Raw genomic sequence first — 25,669 nt, forward strand, 5'->3', positions numbered from 1 at the left:
CGGGACAAACCTTTTGTTGCCGTTGGTTCTTTTTCAGTGCGCAAAGTGCGTGCTGCACACGGGACCTCGGTTTATTGTCTCATGCGAATGACAGGACGCTCAGTTTGATTTCCCAGTCAAAGTTGGGCGAAAGGACGGGTGCGGGAATCGAACACCAGACCTTCACGAACACTGTATTGGCAGACAGGCGTCTCCACCATTCTGCCATGCCACCCCCCCTCCTGAAGAAATTTTAAGAAAAGTAAAAGAGGCACACCACCATCGATCGCCTCACAGGAAAAAAATGATAGAGAGGGAGCAGCCGTATGTCTGTCCTGAACGGAAGGAGCACGAGCCATTAGTAATCAAATGAACTGGTAGGAAACTTCACTGTACTGTGCTGTAGTATACTGTACTGTGATGTGGTATAGTGTACAGTGCCGTACTCTACTGTACTGTGCTGCAGTGTACTGCACTGTGCTGTGCTGTAGTGTATTGTACTATACTGTGCTGTGCTGTAGTGTACTGCACTGTACTGTGCTGTAGTGTACTGTACTGTGCTGTAGTGTATTGCACTATACTGTGTTGTACTGTAGTGTATTGTACTATACTGTGTTGTGCTGTAATGTACTGTGCTGTGCTGTAGCGTATTGTACTATACTGTGTTGTACTGTAGTGTATTGTACTATACTGTGTTGTGCTGTACTGTGCTGTGCTGTAGCGTATTGTACTATACTGTGTTGTGCTGTACTGTACTGTGCTGTGTTGTAGTGTATTGTACTATACTGTGTTGTGCTGTAGTGTACTGTGCTGTACTATAGTGCACAGTGTCGTACTCTACTTTACTGTGCTGTAGTGTATTGTACTATACTGTTTTGCTTTTGTGTACTGTGTTGTGCTGTAGTGTATTGTACTATACTGTGTTGTGCTGTCGTGTATTGTACTATACTGTGTTGTGCTGTAGATTATTGTGCTGTGCTGTAGTGTTATATACTGTGTTGTGCTGTAGATTATTGTACTGTGCTGTGTTGTGCTGTAGTGTACTGTACTGTGTTGTGCTGTAGTGCACTATACTGTGTTGTACTGTAGACTATTGTACTGTGCTGTGTTGTGCTGTAGTGTATTGTACTGTGGTGTGCTGTAGTGTACTATACTGTGTTGTGCTGTAGATTATTGTACTGTGCTGTGTTGTACTGTAGATTATTGTACTGTGCTGTGTTGTGCTGTAGTGTACTGTATTGTGTTGTAGTGTATTGTGCTATACTGTACTGTGCTGTATTGTACTATACTGTGCTGTGCTGTAGTGTATTTTACTATGCTGTGTTTTTGCTGTTGTGTGCTGTACTGTGCTGTAGTGTAGTGTACTATATTGTGCTGTGCAGTAGTGTATTGTACTGTGTGCTGTAGTGTAGTGTACTATACTGTGCTGTGCTGTATTGTGCTGTATTGTGTTGTAGTGTATTGTGCTATACTGTACTGTGCTGTAGTGTACTATACTGTGCTGTGCTGTAGTGTATTTTACTATGCTGTGTTTTTGCTGTTGTGTGCTGTACTGTGCTGTAGTGTAGTGTACTATACTGTGCTGTGCAGTAGTGTATTGTACTTTGTGCTGTAGTGTAGTGTACTACACTGTGCTGTGCTGTAGTGTACTGTACTGTGCTGTTCTGTAGTATACTGTATTGTATTGTGCTGTGCTGTGGTGTACTGTCCTGTGCTGTGTTGTATCATAACGTACTGTGCTGCACTGTGCAATGCTGTACTTTACTGTGCTCTGCTGTAGTGTATTGTACAATACTTTTGCCAGAAGACACCACTTATGTTGCCATGGGTTCTTTTCCAGTGCGCCAGGTGTGTGTTGCACACGGGACTCCGGTTTATTATCTCATCAGAATGACTGGATGCTCAGTTTGATTTTCCAGTTGAACTTGGAAGAAACGGCGAGCGTGGGAATCAAACCCAGACGCTCACGGACACTGTATTGACAGCTGAGCATCTTAACCATTCTGCCACCTTCCTCCTTGTGTTATGCTGTACCATGATGAAGAGAACTGAGCTGTACTGTGCTGTGTTGTACTGCGCTGTGCTGTGATGTGCTGTACTGCACTGCTGAAGGGTAATGAGTTGTACGGTACTGTGTTGTACTGTGCTGTGCTGTTGTACTGTGCTGTGCTGTACTGTGCTGTGTTGTACTGTGCTTTACTGCACTGCTGTAGGGTACTTAGATGTACTGTGCTGTGCTGTGCTTTACTGCACTGCTGAAAGGTACTGAGCTGTACTGTGCTGTGTTGTACAGTGTTGTGCTGTGTTGTTCTGTGATTTTTACTGCACTGCTGAAGGGTAATGAGCTGTGCTGTGCTGTGTTGTACTGTGCTGTGCTGTGCTGTGCTTTACTGCACTGCTGTAGGGTACTGAGCTGTACTGTGCTGTGTTGTACTGTGCTGTGCTGTTGTACTGTACTGTGCTGTGCTGTGTTGCACTGTACTGTGCTGTGCTGTGTTGTACTGTGCTGTGCTGTGCTGTGCTGTGCTTTACTGCACTGCTGTAGGGTACTGAGCTGTACTGTGCTGTGTTGTACTGTGCTGTGCTGTGCTTTACTGCACTGCTGTAGGGTACTGAGCTGTACTGTGCTGTGTTGTACTGTACTGTGCTGTGTTGTACTGTACTGTGCTATGCTGTGCTTTACTGCACTGCTGTAGGGTACTGAGCTGTACTGTGGTGTGTTGTACTGTTCTGTGCTGTGTTGTACTGTGCTATGCTGTGCTTTACTGCACTGCTGTAGGGTAATGAGCTGTACTGTGGTGTGCTGTGCTGTGTTGTGCTGTAGATTATTGTACTGTGCTGTGTTGTGCTGTAGTGTACTGTACTGTGTTGTGCTGTAGTGCACTATACTGTGTTGTACTGTAGACTATTGTACTGTGCTGTGTTGTGCTGTAGTGTACTGTATTGTGTTGTAGTGTATTGTGCTATACAGTACTGTGCTGTAGTGTACTATACTGTGCTGTGCTGTAGTGTATTTTACTATGCTGTGTTTTTGCTGTTGTGTGCTGTACTGTGCTGTAGTGTAGTGTACTATACTGTGCTGTGCAGTAGTGTATTGTACTTTGTGCTGTAGTGTAGTGTACTATACTGTGCTGTGCTGTAGTGTACTGTACTGTGCTGTTCTGTAGTATACTGTATTGTATTGTGCTGTGCTGTGGTGTACTGTCCTGTGCTGTGTTGTATCATAACGTACTGTGCTGCACTGTGCAATGCTGTACTTTACTGTGCTCTGCTGTAGTGTATTGTACAATACTTTTGCCAGAAGACACCACTTATGTTGCCTTGGGTTCTTTTCCAGTGCGCCAGGTGTGTGTTGCACACAGGACTCCAGTTTATTATCTCATCAGAATGACTAGATGCTGTTTGATTTTCCAGTTGAACTTGGAAGAAGGGGCGAGCGTGGGAATCAAACCCAGACGCTCACGGACACTGTATTGACAGCTGAGCATCTTAACCACTCTGCCACCTTCCTCCTTGTGTTATGCTGTACCATTGTGAAGAGAACTGAGCTGTACTGTGCTGTGTTGTACTGTGCTGTGCTGTGGTGTGTTGTACTGTGCTGTGCTGTGCTTTACTGCACTGCTGTAGGGTACTGAGCTGTACTGTGCTGTGTTGTACTGTGCTGTGTTGTACTGTGCTGTGCTATGCTGTGCTTTACTGCACTGCTGTAGGGTACTGAGCTGTACTGTGCTGTGTTGTACTGTGCTGTGCTATGCTGTGCTTTACTGCACTGCTGTAGGGTACTGAGCTGTACTGTGGTGTGTTGTACTGTGCTGTACTGTGGTGTGTTGTACTGTGCTGTGCTGTGGTGTGTTGTACTGTACTGTGCTTTACTGCACTGCTGTAGGGTACTGAGCTGTACTGTGGTGTGTTGTACTGTGCTGTACTGTGGTGTGTTGTACTGTACTGTGCTTTACTGCACTGCTGTCGGGTACTGAGCTGTACTGTGGTGTGTTGTACTGTGCTGTGCTGTACTGTGCTGTGTTGTACTGTGCTGTGCTATGCTGTGCTTTACTGCACTGCTGTAGGGTACTGACCTGTACTGTGCTGTGTTGTACTGTGCTGTGTTATGCTGTGCTTTACTGCACTGCTGTAGGGTAATGAGCTGTACTGTGCTGTGGTGTGTTGTGCTGTGCTGTGCTGTGCTGTGTTGTACTGTGCTGTGTTATGCTGTGCTTTACTGCACTGCTGTAGGGTAATGAGCTGTACTGTGGTGTGTTGTACTGTGCTGTGCTGTGCTATGCTGTGCTTTACTGCACTGCTGTAGGGAAATGAGCTGTACTGTGGTGTGTTGTACTGTGGTGTGTTGTACTGTGCTGTGCTGTGCTGTGCTGTGTTGTACTGTACTGTGGTGTGTTGTGTTGTACTGTGCTGTGCTGTGCTATGCTGTGCTTTACTGCACTGCTGTAGGTAATAAGCTGTACTGTGCTGTGTTGTACTGTGCTGTGCTGTGTTGTGTTGTTCTGTGGTGTGTGGTACTGGACTGTGCTGTGCTGTGCTGTACTGCATTGTACTGTAATGTACTGTTCTAGATTGCACAGGCTCTAGGCGCTGCAGCCTTGGGGCCTAGTAGGACTTTGGGGACCATCCCAGCTCAAGCTGTCCTAAAGCCCTCTTGACCGAGAGAGTAAGGACAGAGCGTGAGCCAGACACAGGATGTATCATGGGCAAGACACTCTCCACTAATAATCAAATTCCAGCCCAGATAGTGGGGACAGCAGTTACCTCCTCTGTTGTTCTCACGGTCATTTTCAGACAAAACTGACTGTCGCATACTGCACTGTACTGTACTCTAGCTAAAAAGTCTTGTGCCACCTTTTCCCAGTCTGTGTGTATCTGTCTGAAGACCTATCGAAGCAGATATTTTCAAAATAATTTTGTCAGGTATGCTTTTTTTTTTTATATTTCTACTTATTCATCTTTATCTATCTATTGATCTATTTATTTATCTATTCATTTATTTTTTCTTTTATTCACAAATGCCAAATGCATGCCACACTTCATCATCCCATGCAAAGGACTAGCACCCAGATCATCACTCATTTGTTTGTGGGAGAGGAGGAAAAAATCTAGTACCGTGTGTTTTCTGGCTAAACCACCACTCTGCAGAATTATTTTCATCATTTTTACCTTTTCTTTGATTCAGTTTCTTTTTTCTTTTCTTTTTTTTTTTCAAACCTCAATAAGGTAAGTAACACTGAAGATGTCTTTAAAGAATTGCCCATCCAGGAAACACCCAATGTGTAAGCAAGCTCAGAAGTGAGTTGCAGTCATGTTTCTTCTGTCAATCTCTCTGGATAGATGAAGGGTTTATAGGATTGTGATGAGACTGGGTGTTGTAAATTTGTATTAAAAAAAAACCCAAAAAAACCCAAAACAAACAAACAAACCACAAACAGATATTTTGTGAAAAAGTTAGTCAACTGCAGCTCCTTTTATTACGCGGCTGTTACACAGGGTAAAACAAATAAACAAACATGCGAAAACATGTCACTGAAACACTTTAGATTTCTGTCTCTGATGAACACTAACATCAGTCCCCCCTAGCTACCCCCCCCCCCCACCATTACCCCAATTTCCAACCATTAAGACAAATATAAGGTGGCACTAAGCAACAGTATTTCAACATCTATTGTTTTCAACATGTGCAGTGGAGTTTCACTCACCACTGAATCACACAAATGAATAGTTGTTTGCCTACAGATGATTGCATTCCTTTCAAACAGTGTAACATGGTTCACAGCAGAACGATACAAACACTTTTCAGGACGGCACCAACCAATGGTGACATGGGGATAGCTGTCCTGTTTATTTTGTGTTTAATTCTGTTTATGTGTAATATGCAGCTTCTGTTCAAACATGTGTGTGTGTGAGAGAGAGAGTTTGTGTATGTGTGTGTGTGCGTATATATGTGTGTGTGTGTCTGTGTGTGTGTGTCTGTGTGTGTGTGTGTGTGTGCAGTGCGTGCATGTGTGAGTATGCACAAGTTTTTATATTGATATGCACTTGTATGTATCCTAATTTCTACTGTATCTGTGTTTGTGTATGATTTTCGATTTATATTTATATTTTGTTATGTACTATCCCCCCCCGATATTCCTGGTACACTTGGTAATAAAGACATATTCTATTCTATTCTTTCTTTTTTTTTAAGCACAAACACTCCCTGACAAGTATCTTCCAAATGAAATATCCTGAGGTCAAAACACGGACTTACATTTTACTATATCAATAAAACAAACATTTTCATCAGAATCACCAGCAGGAACATGGCCAACACAGTTCCACATAAAACCAAAAAAATATGTGACATCATAATGACATAAAACATCTGTACAATTCCAGCAGCATAACTTTTCTGTACAAATGCAGCAGTTTGCTCAGAAAGTGTGTTTTACACATGTACTTCTTTAGCTGTGCACAAACATTACGTACCCACTATAGTCAGTTAACCAAAAAACCAAAAAACAAAAACAAAAAAACAGTGATACAGTCTCAGGCACATAATTTTTATGATATATTATTGAAACAAACACACACAAACATTATGACTACTTTCTGCCATGAACATTGTGTGTGTGTGTGTGTGTGTGTGTGTCTGTGTGTGTGTGTGTGTGTCTGTGTCTGTGTGTGTGTCTGTCTCTCTGTGTCTGTGTGTCTGTGCCTGCATGCATGTGTGCACAGACACATATAATGTCTATGTCTTTGTGGATGTATTCTTTCAGAATACATTGAATAAAGAAAGAGACAGACAGACAGACAGACTGAGAGAAAGCGAGCAAGAGAGAGAGAGAGAGAGAGAGAGAGAGAGCAACAAAAAGTTACAGCAAGAGAAATGGTTGTAAAGTTAATATACCCGATACAGAATCTGGAGTATGAGTGTTCAGGTCAGAACATGAAGATGAGACATTGAGGTAAGAGCATCCACTAATTAACAGATCACATACATGAGTTGTTTTTTTCTTTCATGACATACATGAGTTGTTTTTTTCTTTCATGACATACATGAGTTGTTTTTTCTTTCATGACATACATGAGTTGTTTTTTTCTTTCATGACATACATGAGTTGTTTTTTTCTTTCATGACATACATGAGTTGTTGTTTTTTCTTTCATGACATACATGAGTTGTTTTTTTCTTTCATGACATACATGAGTTGTTGTTTTTTTCTTTCATGACATACATGAGTTGTTGTTTTTTCTTTCATGACATACATGAATTGCTGGGTTTTTTTTTCTTTCATGACATACATGAGCTGTTTTTTTTTTCTTTCATGACATACATGAGTTGTTTTTCTTTCATGACATACATGAGTTGTTGTTGTTTTTTCCTTTCATGACATACATGAGTTGTTTTTTCTTTCATGACATACATGAGTTGTTGTTTTTTTCTTTCATGACATACATGAGTTGTTGTTTTTTTTCTTTCATGACATACATGAGTTGTTGTTTTTTCTTTCATGACATACATGAGTTGTTGTTTTTTCTTTCATGAATTTACACACTTCTCAATATTTTTTTTTTTCATTCTCTTCAACTCCTCTATTATCAGTTCACTCAAGCTCTCCTTTTTATAAGATTTCTGTTAAAAAAAAAAAAAAGAAAGAAAAGATTAAACAGTTTCCTTTCTTTTCAGTTCTTTCACATATCACTTAAAATTTTTTTAGAGACTTCCCAAAGGAGATAGCATAAGATAAGAGAAAGACAGAAAGATAGAGACAGAAAGAGAGAGACAGAGAGACAAAAAAGAGAGAGGGAGGGACAGTGGAAGCAGAGTTGAGTTTTACGATCTACTGGCAAAAAGCCCATAACGTCAAGTTGTTCAGGGCTAGGGCATTGGTTCAGTGAAGGTTGCGTTGTTCGAAGGAAAAGTCACTCATGGTAGGAAGGGGTGCAGAGTGCTGGGGAACAAGACGAGAAAAAAAAGAAAGAAAAAAACACCATGCAGACTGGATCAGCAGAAAGACTGACAAACAAGAAGGGGAAAGGAAAGTGAGCATTGCATGAACGAGGAAAGTGACATCAGCAGCACGTACGTCTCACGTTTCACAAAATGTCCAGTTTCACAGAACCCACACAAAGCTGAAGACGGTCTGGTGTTTCACAGAATGTCGAAGGCCTGGTTTGCATGAGCGATTATAACGGCGCCGGCTAAGTTTGTGTGCAGCATTTAGACGTTCCTAACTCCTTGCAAAATTCCATGGTCTTGGGAACATCCCTGACCTCTTCACTGCCATGCCCTTATTTAGAGGTATAGTGACGTCACCGATGACGTCATCAAAAGAAGGGAAATAAAATCTGGAAGGCTGAAAATTCACACTTATGATCTCGAGTGGTATATCTCCAGACCCTTTTATCTGTTGTTATTGTTGTTGGGTTGTTTCTTTGTTGGGTTTTTTTGTTTTTTTTCCGGTTGTTCTGGATACCGATTCATGACCTGAAACATCACTTTCTACTGTATTTCTTTTCCTTGGTAGTCAAAGGGTTAATGCTCAGCAAACTTAGCACTGCATAAATATCACACATATGCAACCCAACCCTCTTTCACAGGGCGACATAAAGTCAACACCAGTGGCATGTGTGGTGTTTCAAAAAAAAAAAAAAACAACAAAAAAACCACCATTGTCCAGTTTCACAGAGCGACACAAAGTCCGGGCACGACGTGACCAGGGAGGTTAGCTGGAGGAGGGGGCGACGATGGAGGTTCCCGTCATCTCCATCCTCTTGATTTCTGCTGTGATTTGGTTCAGGTCTTGTACAAAGGTCTGGATCTGAAACAAACAACAACAAAAAACATCAGACGTGCTAAGATAGTAGACATGTGCATGCGCCAGTTTTGATTTGTATTGAGAATGTTAGAAGATTCCTGATTTTCACTGGTTTTGGCTTAGATTGAGAATGCTAAAGGGTTCCTCATTCCACTGGTTTTAACGCATAATGATAATGCTAAATGATTCCTCATTCCACTGGTTTGATTTATATTGAAAATGTCTAATGATTTCCTGATTCCATACCGTAAAAATTTGAAGGGGAATGTATCGTTGAAAAAATATGTACGTTTCACTGGCTTTCAAGTCTTGCTGTAAGACGTTTGTAAGGTCTAGTTCTTTGAGACTGGTTTCACTCTGACTGGTGATTTCATTTGTTGGGTATTGCATGGGGATATATGGTGCAAGAACCTGTCAAGAGATGGGGTGGGTGGGAGAGGAAGGATGGGAGGCAGGGAGGGTTAATTTCATGTCTGATTGATACTACCTTTCCCTAACATTTCAATGTCCTTTCCATCATTTTTCATTCAGGTATGATCCACAGTGGTCAGAAATTTGAGGATGGTCTCAAACAAGATTAAAAGCTAGTGAACAGTCAGTCAGTATATTTCACAAGAAAATTCTTTCACTTCGCAGTTTTTTTGTTTTTGTTTTTTCTGTTTTTCCTTTTGCTTTTTCTCACGATTATAAAATCTATTTTTTCTTCCATTTCTGCCTCTGTACATAGGGTGCACACACACAAACATGTTTATGTGTGGTCGGTGTGTGTGTGTGTATGTGCATGTGTGTGCGTGCATGTGTGCGTGCGTGTGTGCAGCAAATGCATACATGACTACATGGGTGTTTTTCATGTATCACAGTCTCACTGAAATCTGTCTCAACAAATAATAGAATAGTGATGATAAGCTGTCACTTATACAACTACCCATCTACCAGACTCACAATAGTTGATAATTCATTGCACATAAAAGTAAACCATCTGTAATTTTAATTAAAAAAAAAAATTTTAAGAATTTTTTAAAAAATACAATTTGACTGTGAATATCCAAAACTGAACCTGATAAAAGTAGAATTATTGAAATGTTAGCATTATTAGTTTAAACGTTCTATTGAAGCTGTAGGAATCTTAAAAGCTATACCGAATGAACAACTGACACACTTGTCAATAAAAATTGCTCCCTTTCTTCACTCCCTCTCTCTGAACCCCAATACATGTCCCTCACTCTCCCTCTCTTTTTCCCCATATGTCCATGTGTGATGTACACATGGACAAGTGTTTGCATATGTGAGTGTGTGTGTGTGTGCGAATGTGCGTGTGATGTGTGTGTGTGCAAATGTGTGTGTGTGTATGTATATTGTGCAGATGTGTAAGAGCGCAAATGCAAGACTTAGTGTCCGAGACAGAGACAGAGAATGAGCAATGAGAGACAGAAACAGGAAGACATAGAGAGACAGAGACAGAGAGAGACACAGAAGGAGAGAGAGAGAAGAAGAAGACAGAGAGAGAGAGGCACTGGGAAGGTAAGAAAAGTGCCACAAAGAGGAAAAGATTCACAGTAAAAGACAAGAGAAAAGTGGACAAGAACAAAGAATACAGTATTAAACTGAACAGCTGGTTCAAAATGAATTGTGTGTCCGGAAGAGACTAAATATGAACATGCAGAAAACTCTGCCAACAACATTGAAATCGTCACTGACAACAAATCAACACACACACAAAATCAAATCAACAAAGGAAACCCTGAAAATTGCAAACAGAATTACTGGAATGTTAAATGAGAATAAAAATGTGAAGAAAAAAAAAAACAGATGAAGAAGTTTTTAAATGCTGCCAAGCAAGTAATGAAATACATGAGAAAGTGAACATTTTGTTTAGTGTCAAAATTATGAAGTACTTTAGAAAGTGACATTCTGTAAAGCATCTGAGTTATGAAATATTTCAGAAAGTAACATTCTATTTAGCATCATTAAAGACTGGAACAGCAGTTTTAATTTCACTGAATCAGCTGAAACGGAAAATGTTAATGAGAACGTATGGCAGCTTGACATTAACGGTACAGCTACATCAACACACTTACACAAACAATATCAACAGAAACATCAAAAGAGGAAACTTTCCATTTTATGACTGCAAAATATCTAGTCAAAGCCACCCATGCTGCTCTCATTGACCAAAAACAAGTTTTCGGCCTTTTTTGTTTTGGTCCCTCTCCATGAACAAGATAATTAATGATGTGTGGGAATTTGGTCAAGAACAAAAGGAATACTTCAGCACGACAGCCTGCAACAACACCACCAACAACAAACCCATCCTAATGATGTAGAAAAGAAAAATCAAATAAAGGTAGGAACAAAAACAAAAATGGGAAGAAATGCTATATTCTGATAGTTGCCAGAAGAAAAAGAGTAAATCATTACATCTATATCCTTATAAATTTCTTATTAAAAAAAAATATATATGTATATAAGAACATACTTAGCTTTCTGACATTTGATATGCATGTAGTTACACTATTGTACTTTGCTGCAAGTACACATGCCACGTGTACATTATTATGGGTGTGTGTGTGTGTGTGTGTGTGTGTGTGTGTGTGTGTGCATCCATATTTGTGTGTGAATGCATGCATGCATGAATACTTGTGCATGTGCATATGTGTGTGCACGCTTGTGTGTGTGTGTGTGTGTGTGTGTGTGTGTGTGTCTGCATGTCCATACGTATGTGCAAACAGACAAGTGTAAGGAAGAAAATGTAACTTGTTTTCCATTCATGACTGCGAAATCAGTTGACTGTAAACATCTCAGCTCAACCCCAAAAGTCAGAAATTGCAAATGAATTTACCGAACCTTGATCATAATAAAAATCACAGCCCTTATTCCAATACTCAAATCAAACCTATTTGACAGAACTAAGAACATCACTCAAACAGATGTGACCCAAAATAGAAAATAAAGAAAATGAAATAACACAAAGCCAACATACTAAAATCAAAACCACTGACAAAAAAACTGAAACTTCCGGAGTTAATCCTGTAATGAAAATCTAGAGTACACGAGAAATGGCAGATTGGAGGAGGCTGGAGAGGGGAGTAGACGGAAGGAACTCAGAGTGAGAGTGACTGAAATGCACACACACAGAGCCACAGTCATACAAGAAGGGATGTACGCTGGCGTTAACGAACTGCGTTTGTTTAAAGCACAGTGGATGAAGTGCCGTGCCCTGAATCTGCCTGCGCCATCTCTGTGACAACGCACTGCATGTCCGCCAAGCAGTCATGGATCTGAAAGAGTCATCTCCAAGTTAAAGGTGAAAGGTTAAAGGTCCCACAGCCTTTTACGGCCGCCAGTGCAGTGAATTCATATCCACCGTGTTTTGGTGCTGGACATAGGACATTGGGCCCATTCCTCTCTTTGTGCTGCTTACCTTCCCCAACCAGTCACGTACCCATTCAAATACACCCACAGGTGGTGTGGGGAAAACTGGACACAGCACCATCACGTGTGGAGTGATGGACTAGAGGTAACGCGTCCGCCTAGGAAGCGAGAGAATCTGAGCGCGCTGGTTCAAATCACGGCTCAGCCGCCGATATTTTCTCTCCCTCCACTAGACCTTGAGTGGTGGTCTGGAAGCTAGTCATTTGGATGAGAAATAAACCGAGGTCCCGTTGCAGCATGCACTTAGCACACATAAAAGAACCCATGGCAACAAAAGGGTTGTTCCTGGCAAAATTCTGTAGGAAAATCCACTTTGATAGGGAAAAAAAGTAAAACTGCACGCAGGAAAAAATACAAAAAAATGGGTGGCGCTGTAGTGTAGCAACGCACTCTTCCTGGGGAGAGCAGCCTGAATTTCACAGAGAGAAATCTGTTGTGATAAAAAGAGAAATACAAATACACCCATGGGTGGAGGGAGGAAAATTGGACACAACACCATGCTGAAACAGGGCCTCAAACCCTGATCACTGCATGGTGAGCACTGGTTCAGAAGACCCATTCTGCCAAGGCATCTTCATCTCCAAGCACTAAGCCACACAACCATGGACCTGGATGAGTCATCTGAAGATTGTCAACCAGTCATGAAACCGGAAAATATCTCCAAAAAGCTGAACCATACAGTCACGGATCCGCACCATGTACCAGGAATTTCCAGCTTGTCAGTCATGCAATACTAGATTTGAAATCACCTCAAGACTGTTACCCATGCAGTCAAGCATCTGTGAACATGGATCTCAAGGGAGACACCTGCCTCCACCCTGATCACCACTGAAGAAAGCCGAGTATGAGGGAAGGGAGACAATCTCTGTCACCACCAAACTTTCAAGCTTGCTATCTCTCATTTCCCATCCAGTTGTCTTTGCACATGACGATATAATTTTGGCGTTTCACTTCTGAACTAATGGCGCCTGTCATGTCATGAACTAGCAAGCAAGCAATCCAGAACAATATATGTAATGGATTGTGAAACAAAGAGTTTGACCTTTCAAATGGTAAAATGATGTGAACACTGTGAAATGCAACTTACTTCTGTTGTTGTAAATATCAGTTTCTTACAGATGTGAAAAATGTCTTCTTGAAGTCTATCAATGTCTAGAAATATTTGATCTTACCAAAAGTACACTAATCCTGAGAAGAAACCATGGCTTTTAAATACAAGTGCTATATCAACTATGCAGCAATGTATCTAAAGTACATCAAATTACAGCATTTGTCCCTTTCTTCTGGATCTGAAATACGGCCACCTTTTAGCCTCTCAATCATTCACTTGCAGACGTGGGATACAGTTGTGGTCTGTCAAGCCCAACACCATGGATCAATGATACAACTGCTGTAAAACTGTCAGCCACAGAATCATGAATGCAAAATGAAAATGTTTTGTCGCCTCTCTAGTGAGCAATGGGTATTTGAATAACATACAACTGTCTTAAGGCTTGACAAAATACAGTTGTGGATCTGAAACACTCATACTCTCAGCATGTCCATCATATAAATATGAAACTAATATTTACTGTCTCATAGGTGTCAAACATGCACTCATGGGTTTAAATATTAAGGAGTATTCTCATCTCAAAGCAGATATATCAATTAAACACTGAATGAATCAGAAAAAAAACACAGTTGTAAACTACTTTGTTAGTGACAAATGATACTTGTATTCAATGAAGACTTTGTAGGAAGATTCTGATATTCAATAAATATGCCACACTGAGCAAGTTTTCAGAATGAAAACAAATTTTAGGGTAGACATAAGTCAGTAATGTGAATCCATACTGCTGTATTCAGGTGTTGAATTCTTTCAATGGAATGCTTGATGGTTAATGAGGAAGAAGAAAATGAAAGGATGCTTTCATATGCAGTTCATATTTCACACTTACAGTCTCACCATTAAAACATATTTCAATAATGTTCTAGATATACTATATGAAAGACATTCACTTCATAATATTCTGGGAAATCTATAATAGAGAACAAAGGCTGTGTGTCAGACAATTGTGCATGATGGATTATAGTGGTTTTTATTTTTTGACATTTGTAGTTGTGTTTTAGTGACAATTTCAAATCATAAAACACAGAAACGTGTTGCACACACACACACACACGCACGCATGAATGCACACACACACACACACACACACACACACACACAAAGAGCAGTCTACCTGCGACAACTGTTCTGTTGTTTCCTCTGAGGCGGCTGCCTGTTTCTGATGTCTCTTCACCAGCTGGTACAGGTTGTGGGTTGCCCTGCACACAGTTACACAGCTGACATAATCATTGATCTTCTTCATCTTGGTTCGTAGGCTGCAACTCCCACGTCCACTCGCATGTACACAAGTGGGCTTTTACGTGTATGACCGTTTTTACCCCTCCATGTAGGCAGCCGTACTGTGTTTTCGGGGCGTGTGCATGCTGAGTATGTTCTTGTTTCCATAAGCCACTGAACCCTGACATGGATTACAGGATCTTTAACGTGACGCATTTGATCTTCTGCTTGCGTAGGCACATGAAGGAGGTTCAGGCCACTGAGCTGTAAGGGAAGGAGTGTCAGCCATGGTAAAATAAACAGGCCGCTGCATGTGGCAGCTGGTTCTCCATCTTGCTAGAGGCTGGCAGGGTACATTTCACTGCTGGACAGTAGCAGTGTGTAGACATTTTCATCAAAGTATTTCATCGTCGTTTGGCAATAAACTGCAACAACATGTATGGGAAAGTATACTATTAGTTAAAAAACAACAACAACAAACAAACAATCTTTTATGTTTGACATCTCTCTCTCTCTCTCTCTCTCTCTCTCTCTGTTGTCTTGTACAGTATCATTATCAGTAGCTCAAGGAGGTGTCACTGCGTTTGGACAAATCCATATATGCTACATCACATCTGCTAAGGAGATGCCTGACCAGCAGCGTAACCCAACGCACTTAGTCAGGCCTTGAGAAAAAAAAAAAAGAAAAAGAAAAAAAAGAAGTAAATGAATATTTAAAAAATAATAACAAAATAAAATTATAACAATGATAAAAAATAAAAACAAAGGCAGAAAATTAAAATAAAAAGGAAATAAAATACTACTACTACTACTAGTAATAATAATAATGATAAATAAGGAGGAAATAAAATGAAATAATTAAATAAGTAAATAATTTTTCAAAAAAAACAAAAACAAAACAAAAACACACACAAAAAAAGAAATAGATGATTAAATGAAAAATAAAATTTAAAAAATAATTTTTATATACGAAAAAACTTTGTTTTAGACAAAGTTCATGTAGCAAATTGCAAACTTAAGTCAACAAATGTTGCCGATCAATAGAAAGACAAGCAGACAAAGAACTGTGCATGAATGGATGTAAAAGGAAAGAAGACTTTAAAAAAAAAGAGTGAGAAAAGAAAAGAAAGAAAAAAAGAAAAGAAATGAAAAAAGAAAAAAAAATCCAGAAACAAAGTAGAGGGAAAAAATAGAAAGTGGGAAAAATAAGGGGTTGGAGGCCCCACAATAGACACCGAAAAACAGCGTCAGTGTGTGTGTGACCAAAAAAACAAACAAACAACAACAACAAAAAACAGACCAAAAAAAAAAAAAAAAAAAAGAGAGAGAGAGAAAGAGAGGAAAAAATGAAAGTGGGACAAATTAGCAAGGAGGTTGGAGGTCCTACAAAAGACAACAACAACAAACAAAAACAACAATAATAACAAAACAAACAAGAAAACAACAGCCAAAAACAGCGTGTGTGTGTGTGTGTGTGTGTGTGTGTGTGTGTGTACGTGTGTGTGTACGTGTGTGTGTGTGTGTGTATGTGTGTGTGTGTGTGTGTGTGTGTGTGCCATCACCTTTATCTCTTTTTCTCTCTTCCTTCTGTAAATTTTCGTCGCAGTTAACATTTTACAGCTGAGTAACCAATTTCTCTCTCAACTCTGTCTCTTGTCTAGTTGTTTGTACACATTAAAACCAAGGTAATTTTCAGCCACAACGGAACTGCCAGCTTAATTAGAGTGACTCAGAGAGAGAGGGAGAGGTGTTCGCAGCAGGCAGTAGCCTCCAGCAAGATGGCGGCCTGCTGGTGTGCAGCCGGCCTCCCTTCTTCCCCTCCACACTATTGAGCTCAATGGTTCAGGCACTAGCAGGTCTGCACATATGTTGACCTGGAAGATCGGAATAAATCTCCACCCTTTACCCACCAGGCACCGCTACCAAGATTCGAACCCGGGACCATCAGATTAAAAGTCCAATGCTTTAACCACTCGGCTATAGCGCCTGTCAATCATTGATCAATATGCAATGGTAGTCAGTCGAGTCCGACTATAACCATCAGAACAGCAGAGGAGGCAGACAATCTTGGCAAAAATTTGATTATAGTGGAGAGTGTCTGGCCAAAATTACATCCCCACTCTACTAGCCAGGAGGGATTTAGGACAGTCGGTGTTGGGATGGTTCCCAAAGACCAACTAGCCCCCAAGGCTGCAGCACTAAGAGCCAGTGCAATATTGCCTCCTAGTCTGAGAGTTATAGTCTTTCACAAAAGACTAAGCTGTAAACAGATTCCCATTATAAAATATCCAACTATGATTAATACAACAATTATGGTTGTATGAAAACAAAGGCAAAAAAAAAAAAAAAAAAAAGAAACAAAAACAATAGCTTTCTTCATGTCATGCAGAAACATATGAAAAAGCAACTAAACTTAGCACCACATGACCAATTATCTTTTGAAAGACAACTTTTTACAAATTCAAATCTAAATGAATCATACTATCTAATTTTCAAAACAATTCAGATTAAGGAACACCAGATCTGTTGTTAATCAGCACCCTGCCATCTGGAAACACTGGTCTGAACCCACTTCACTCTGTTGTCTGAAAACAAAGCTCACAGCGGTGGTGTTTTTTTCAATTTCATCAACCACAAATTTTGACAAAAGCTGGGAAGGAAATAAAACCTGATTCCACCTTCCATCCTAACAACTGCTATTTTCAGTGCATAGGAAGCTTAAATGGCCAATGCAGGACAAGACAAGTCAAGACGTGACAAGTCAAGATGAGACAAGTCAAAACATGACAAGTCAAGACGAGACAAGTCAAAACAGGACAAGTCAAGATGAGATGAGATGAGACGAGATGAGATGAGACAAGACAAGTCAAGATGAGACAAGTCAAAACATGACAAGTCAAGACGAGACGAGACGAGACAAGACGAGATAAGAAAAGACAAGACAAGACAAGTCAAGACAAAGACAAATTCTTTTCTAACCAGACAAACATGCTTTTTAGGAAGGAACATGCTTTTGGACAGAAATCAAGGAAGAAAAAAAAAAGACACAAAAAACGACCCGACAAATGTTTCAAAACTTTTCATGGACAACAGTCTGTTCTGCACTCACATCTTGATGCGGCCCAGAAGCAAGGTTTTCTTGGCGGCGGTGTTCTTGATGTGGTTCCAGATGGACTCCCAGTGGACGGCCTCGCTCTGAGCATCATCCAGCCGGGTTTGCAGCCCGGACAGCTTGTTGTTGTAGCCCAGGATCTCGTTGTTCTTCTCCTCCTGGTACTTCATCAGGTCCTGTCGCTGCTTCTCTATCACCTCCTGGTTCTTCTGGTCTCGCTCCAACAGGTCCTGGAACATGTAAGACAGTCAGTCAGGCTCCGACAATGACCAATCAGAACAGCAGAGGAAGCAACTGGTGCCCCGACTATATACAATAATAGTACATTTATGATAACTGATAGAGAGCATACAGCCAACAGGACGCAGGGGTCACAGTTGAGTAAAAAATGTTGTGCCTTATAGTCTGAAAATTATGGTATATATGACTGTCAGTCATGCCGATGTCCCACTATGACCATTGCTGTGACCATATTAACAGCAGAGGAGGCAACTGCTGTCCTGACTCTTTGGGCGATCTGGAATTTGACTATAGAGGAGAGTGTCTTGCCCACGTTACATTCCCAACACTCTTGGCCAAGAGGGTTTTAAGACAGTCGGCACTGGTATGGTCCCCAAAGGCCAACTAGCCCCCAAAGGCTGCACTCATAGTCTTTCACAAAAGATTAAACTGTATATGAAATTCCATTGCAGAGGACAAACTATCAATCATACAGCTCTCACTTTGCTGCTGGCCCAAGCGTAAGTTTATCTAAATCTCTGATATAAGTCGAGCATTGAGCCCTGGAATATGGATTTGGTTGAATGAAATGTTTTACGCTTCCGATGTCATCATAAATTCTGATGCAAACTAGTTTTACTGTGTTCTAAATCCACGCTACATCAGGACTTAAGTTCATTGTATCACATGACAAATGAGCACCAAGACCATAGCACAATGACCAGTGGATGAGGAAGATAATCAAGGTCTGTGTGAAAATTAGGCCAGGGATCCAAAGTCTCTGACATCATAGATGGACAATCTTTCACCTGGCCACCGTTCAATTTTTTTTCTTTTTCTCTGATGATGATAATAATAATCGGCATTCACAATATTCTCTACTTCCTTTGCACAGGGGACCAGAGCAGTAACAATTAAATCAATATGGAAAGAATGGCTACAAAAATTAACGATGCAGGGCACTAAACTCAAGACGTACAAGCAGGACAAATGGAATGTGGCAGTGACAGAAAACACACCCACACACCCACTACACCACACACACACACCCACACACCCACTACACCACACTACACAACACACACACACACTACACCACACTACACAACACACACACACCCACACCCACACTACAAAACACTACACAACACACACACACCCACACCCACACACCCACTACACCACACTACACAACACACACACATCCACACACCCACACTACACAACACACACACACACACACACACACACACGCACACACACTACACAACACCACCACACTACACAACACACAACACCACACCACACCACACACACACACACACACACACACTACACAACACACACAACACCACACTACACACACACACACACACACACATTCAGACACCACCACAACACCACACCACACACACACACATACACACACACACACACATTCAGACACCACCACAACACCACACCACACACACACATACACACACACGCACACGCACACACACACACACACACACACACACACCACATAAACTACACCACACTAACCACTCATACACACCACATGCACCCCACACCACACTACACACACACACACACACACACACACACACACACACACACCTGACCACACAACACACATACATAGCATAATACACTACGCACACACAGACACACAAACATGCAAACACACACCACCACCACCACCACAACACACACACACACACACACACACACACACACACACACACACCATCACTGTCAAATCCACCATCACCACACACCAACACCCAAACATCCACGAAATCTCAGGTGGTGAGAGCGACAGAATGAGGAAGGAAGCAGAATGTTTAAGACGCTTATCTGCCAATACAGTGTCCATGATGGTCTGGGGTTCGAATCCCAAGTTTGAGTAGAAAAAACAAACTGAGAAACTTATCATTCAGAAGAGCCGATAAAATGAAATGCTGTGAGCGACACGAACTTGGTTGCACTGGAAAAGAACCCATGGCAACAGAAGTGTTGTACTCTGGCAAACCTCTGTAGAAGAAATCCACTCAGTGATATAATACACTGTTACACGCGCATGCACTCACGGCCTGCCTGGCTCGGGTGTTGGATTACGCTGCCGTCAGACATCCACCCACCTGGCTAATGTGGTGCACAGCATGTATGGATTTCTCCAAACGTAGTGATGCCTCCATGAGAAACTGAAACTGAAACCTGAAACAGAAACTGACCTGGTGCGTGGTGGTGAGGGTGTCCCAGCGAGCGATGATGTCGCGCAGTTCGTGGAACTCCTCCCCAGCCTCCAGCACCTTCTCCATGTAGCGGTGAAACACCGTATACTTGTCCAGCTTGGCCTGAAGTTTGTCCTTCTGGCGAGTCAGCGTGTCGTTCTCCTCTGCCAGTCTGTTAATTGGAGGAGGGGGGTAAGGGGGGGGCACAGGAGGGGTGGGGGGGGGAGGGTGGGGAGGGATTGTCATGATGAGGATGATCATCGTGATAATGATGTTAATGATACCGATATTACTGTTACTACAACGCATAATAAAGCTACCGATGATATTGGTATCAATACTTTTACTACTGCAACTGTTTCGTCTCGTCTTCTGCCAGTCCGTCATGATGATAATAATGATAGTAATAATAGTAATAATAATAATGATGATGATAAGAACAACAACAACAACAACGAGAATAATAATAATAATAAATAATAATAATAATGATGATGATGACGATGATGATAATAATACCATTACTACAATTACAACTCATAATAATAATTATAATTGTCTACTACAACTACTACTACTACTAGTACTACTACTACTACTATGTTCTCCACCTGTCTGTCAAGGGGCCATTGTCATGATAATAATGATAAAATCAATAACACTAGTACTATTAATACAACTGATTATAATATACTAACGGTACTGATATTAGTACTGTTATTACTACTACTACTACTACTACTACCTTCTCCTCTGCCTGTCTGTCATGGTGTCCATATTGTCATGATAATGATGATAATGATACTAATAATACTCGTACTAATACTAGTACTACAACTCATAATAATAATACTAATAATTATACTAATATCAATACTATTACTACTGCTACTACTACTATGTTTTTCTCCACCAGTCTGTCAGGAGGAGGGGGGTAATTGACATGATGATGATGATGATACTACTACTACTACATAATTCATATTAATGATACTAATATTAATACTGTTACTACTGCTCATACTACAACTTCCATCACTACTACTACTACTACTACCACTACTACTACTACTACTACTAATGGTGATGATGATGATGATAAGAAGAAGAAAAAGAAGAAGAAGAAGAAGACCAACAACAATAACAACAAAAACAAGAAGAACAAAAAGAACAAAAAGAACAAGAACAAGAACAAGTGCAAGAAGAAGAAAGAAGAAGAAGAATAGATACTAATATTCACCCCATCCAGAAAACTGCTCTAGGTGCTTTGCAAAACACATGATATTACACATAACACCTTACATCAATGTTACATACACACACCGAAATGTACCCAGCAAACTACCAGTATGTACACACATAAACACAATGCATACATATATAGACACATACATTCAAACATACATTCATACATACCCCCCCTCCCACTGCCAACCCCCCAAACACACACACACACACACACACACACACACACACACACACACACACACACACACAAAGTCACATGACAGTCACGCATTACACATAACACACACAGATCCGTTTCTTTCTGCAAGCCTATAAGGGTGTGAATGCCATGCCATGTTTGTTTTTGTGTTGACAGTCACACAAAACTTACACGGGCACCATTCTGTTTCTTTCTGTTATATATTCTTCTTATTTCTAAAGTAGAGATTTGTTCATGTTCAAGCTCAAGTTTCATTATTCTTTCACTCCTATTGGAGTACGGAGGATTACTGCAAAATAATCTTTTCATGCCCAGTACAAACATTTCCAAATGCACAACAATGTCACATAAAAGTTGAGAAAACACAAATGTCTTTTAACTCCAAAAGTGTAGCTAGGCAACATTTGCAAATCTAATCAAATTACTTACAGCTAAAATGACTTTTTTGCCTCCTTTGAGCATATTACAAAAATCAAAAACCAATTTTGGAGACAAATGTTTTTTAGGAACATATCTATTTCATAACTGATCATAGTTGGGACATTCCATTATAAAATGAAACACATCTCCAATCACAGACATGTTACAAACCTTACAAAGCCGTAACTCTTGTGGTATGTCTTTGTGTCTCCCTGTTTCTATTTGCAGCTTAGGATTACTACTTTGAAATCTGAAGAAGCTGATAACATAATTATCAGGCACTTGACATATATTTTTCTCTACCAAATCCACTTTTGAAATTTCGATGAAACAAACAGAAGGAAGGCAGCTATTATAGCATTTGGTGGGAGAGGTGCTGGCATAAAAAGGGGGTGCCCAAATTGCCATGCGGTGGGAAGACAGGGACAGTTGAATGAAGGGTTTCTCCAGTGATTGATAACAGTCATGACACTTTTTTTCTTTTAATAACAGTAAACATTGAGAGATCAATTTTTGGAAAAAACGATTTTTCAGTTTTAAAAACTCCCAAGCAGCATCAAAAAGCTTAAAGGTTTATGAGGTTTACCATTATGATTTTTACCTGTTTGCAAATTATTATCATCATGCTATTAGTCATCAAATCTCCACAAACTTACACACGAGAAGCTCATAGCAGTGACAGAATATTTGTGCATTAGAATAATCATGTCTCCAGAACAAATAGTGCTGATATTCACTTATGTCCACTAAACAATGATAAATGATAGCAAGTGATACAAGTCTAACAAGTTTCAAAGTAAAAACAAAGAAAATGAATAAAACAATGTTAACTGGTTGTTATTCTATGCTTCTACGATAAAACGTTATATCTAGATAAAAGTATACAATTCTTGTAACTGGGATAAATTGGAGATACCTTGATTCAAGCAGAACCCACCTTATAACAGATAAAATGAAGATGATGGTGATGAAAGGCTTTGATAATAACAATAAGAAAATGCCGGTGCCTACTGTGATTTCCGTTGCTACTTATTTTAATATTCTATTTTGTGTGTGAGTATTATGATTTCTTTCTTGACCTTTTCAGATTGGTATATAATTGTCTAACCCTATTAAAACCCAACCAGTCATGCATGCAATATGAACATATATAAGGAACAAGACAATACATATAAACTAACAAAATGATAATTATACTGCACAGAGAAGCAGAGAAGGAGATTCAATGCCAACCATTTTAATGTCAGAGTTACAAAATTGCTCTCATTAATTCCTTCTAAACACTAATAAGCACAACCTCTTGAGATCTTCAGAAAGCAATGTGAATTGTACGTGAAAAAAATTTGTATGATACATTTGTCTTTGTTGCACTTACTTTTCTATTTCTTTGTCCTTCTGCTTTTTTAGGTCCCTCTCGTCATTGGCTTTCTTGACCGCTCTGGCTCTCTTGGAATCATTTTCCTGAGAGTAAAACATGAGTCATGTCAAATTTTAAAAAAAAGTTAAAAAAAAAGAGGCCGTGTTTGTGCCCACTCTCTCTCAAAATACTATAGACATATGCACAAATGCTTATGCTGCTAATGTTTGTGCTATGAATATGCAACAGTGTTTTTGAATGTGACTTAGCATGCCTGCCTCTGATTTGCATACCTCCTTGCATATACACACAGGTATGAGTGTATACATGTGTTGTGTTGTGTTGTGTTGTGTTGTGTTGTGCTGTGCTGTGCTGTGCTGTGTTGTGTTGTGTTGTGGTTTGTGTGTGTGTGTGTGTGTGTGCACGCACACGTGTGTGTGTGTGTGTGTGTGTGTGTGTGTGCATGCGTGCATCTAAATGGCTCTGCATGTGTTTGTGAGGGGCGTTTCTCCGATCCGTCACAGCAGAATCAGAAAACTACTTTACAAAGCTGAGAACACCGCCAATACAATTCTCACAACAGATTCTAGTCAGCAGCATCTTATTCACTTACTTGCTTATTCATTTGTTTTATTTCTTCATTTACTGTTTATGAATAAGTGATTTGATATTGCTAATAATATGGTTCCTCAGTCATTACACTGAAATGGAAGTGCGACATGTGAGCATTCAATAAGCTTGTTAATGCTTTCTTGTCACTGCTTATATATGTGATTTATACGCACTGTTGAATGATTAAATGTTACTTAAACCAAGGTATAAGCATGCTTTTTACCTTGAGGAACTTGTCAAACTTGAGCAGTGACTCTTTCAGCTGGTACTCTTTCCTTTCCAGCTCCTCCCTCCTCTGCTGCAAGCTCTCCATTTTCATCTGGAACTCCTGTTTCATGCACAGATACGACGGGCGCAATAGCCAAGTGCTTAAAACGTTGGGCTTTCAATCTGAGGGTCCCGGGTTCGAATCTTGGTAACGGCGCCTGGTGGGTAAGGGGTGGAGATTTTACCGACCTCCCAGGTCAACATATGTGCGGACGTGCTAGTGCCCAAACCCCCTTCACGTGTATACGCACACAGAAGATCAAATACGCACGTTAAAAATCCTGTCATCCATGGTGTTACCCCTCCATGTAGGCGTTTAGTGTGTTATGGAAACAAGAATATACACAGCATGCCTACCCCTGAAAGCGGATTATGGCTGCCTTCAAGGTGGGGTAAAAACGGTCATACACGTAAAAGCCCACTCGTGTACATATAAGTGAACGTGGGAGTTGCAGCCCATGAACAAAGAAGAAGAAGAAGATACACAGATACATGTTTATAAATTTGAATCACACCACATGCACTGGCACACATGCATGCACACACACACACACACACACACACACACACACACACACACACACAAATATTCACATAGACACACAGACACACGCACACACACACACACACACACACGTGCAGGGGTACAAATGTTCATGCACACATACACACAAATATACACACAGACACAGACATGCACACATGCACGCAGGCACGCACACACACACACACACATGCTGATAAAAGCTATGGTGCTTAAATTATACATTATGAATTTATTGAGACCTAAATATATTCATTCAACTGATACCGTTGTAATATATTGTACTGTCAGAATATGCACATGCAACTGTATATGTGCACATATATGCAAACATAAATGTGCAAGAACATGCGTGTGTGCATGTCAGTGTAAATGTATCAGTATGTGTTGCATTTCAGTGTGCATGGTTTTGTTTTTCTCCCTTTTTTGTCAGCAACACTGATGTAACAAAGGCACTGTTGACTGAACCAGAACGAAGCTGATCTTGATGATGATGACACTTAAGATGAGGACAAACAGCCCAAAGACAGTGACAAAGACATGGACAGAAAACAAATGCAGTAGGACCTCTTTCTGTGCGGCCAACGCCTGTTCCACTTCTGCCATTTCCCGGCGCTTCTCCAGCAGGCGAGTGGCCGGAGTGAGGTGGTCATCCTCCCTCTCCGGCATTTTTCTGCCGAGGGATTATACAGTCAATCAGTGGTGAATATAGACTCATAATAATAGCAAATCATTCAAAAAAATGATTCAGACTTGATATCATAATCTACATGGATTAATTCCTAGCAAAGGGATTACAAAGTAAAATACAGGACTTATATTGCCAAATATAAAATAACAAATTATCATCTTCAATGATTAAGACTTGATATTACTATCTACATAGATTCATTCCCAGCCAAGGGATTATA

At 40.4% G+C, this 25,669-nt stretch overlaps 1 protein-coding gene and 1 long non-coding RNA gene across 2 annotated transcripts in view; one reads left to right on the plus strand and one right to left on the minus strand.

Moving 5' to 3' along the window:
- Positions 1-5,453: 5,453 nt before the first annotated feature.
- Positions 5,454-7,164, plus strand: LOC143296251 (uncharacterized). The gene is made up of 2 exons (XR_013057114.1): positions 5,454-7,001; positions 7,086-7,164. It is a non-coding gene; the product is annotated as an uncharacterized LOC143296251 (long non-coding RNA).
- A 113-nt stretch (positions 7,165-7,277) lies between these two features.
- Positions 7,278-25,669, minus strand: part of LOC143296250 (coiled-coil domain-containing protein 42 homolog) — a 19,211-nt gene continuing 819 nt past the window's right edge. The window contains exons 2-8 of the mRNA XM_076608088.1: positions 25,326-25,431; positions 24,171-24,275; positions 23,354-23,439; positions 20,112-20,283; positions 17,653-17,885; positions 14,440-14,524; positions 7,278-8,788 (exon numbers count right to left, since the gene is read on the minus strand). Of these exons, the coding sequence (XP_076464203.1) occupies positions 8,693-8,788; positions 14,440-14,524; positions 17,653-17,885; positions 20,112-20,283; positions 23,354-23,439; positions 24,171-24,275; positions 25,326-25,431 (883 nt within the window). The 3' untranslated portion in view covers positions 7,278-8,692. The remainder of the gene's footprint in view (positions 8,789-14,439; positions 14,525-17,652; positions 17,886-20,111; positions 20,284-23,353; positions 23,440-24,170; positions 24,276-25,325; positions 25,432-25,669) is intronic.

This window comes from Babylonia areolata, chromosome 21 (genome assembly GCF_041734735.1).
Source record: "Babylonia areolata isolate BAREFJ2019XMU chromosome 21, ASM4173473v1, whole genome shotgun sequence".
In the NCBI taxonomy this organism is placed as follows: domain Eukaryota; kingdom Metazoa; phylum Mollusca; class Gastropoda; order Neogastropoda; family Buccinidae; genus Babylonia; species Babylonia areolata.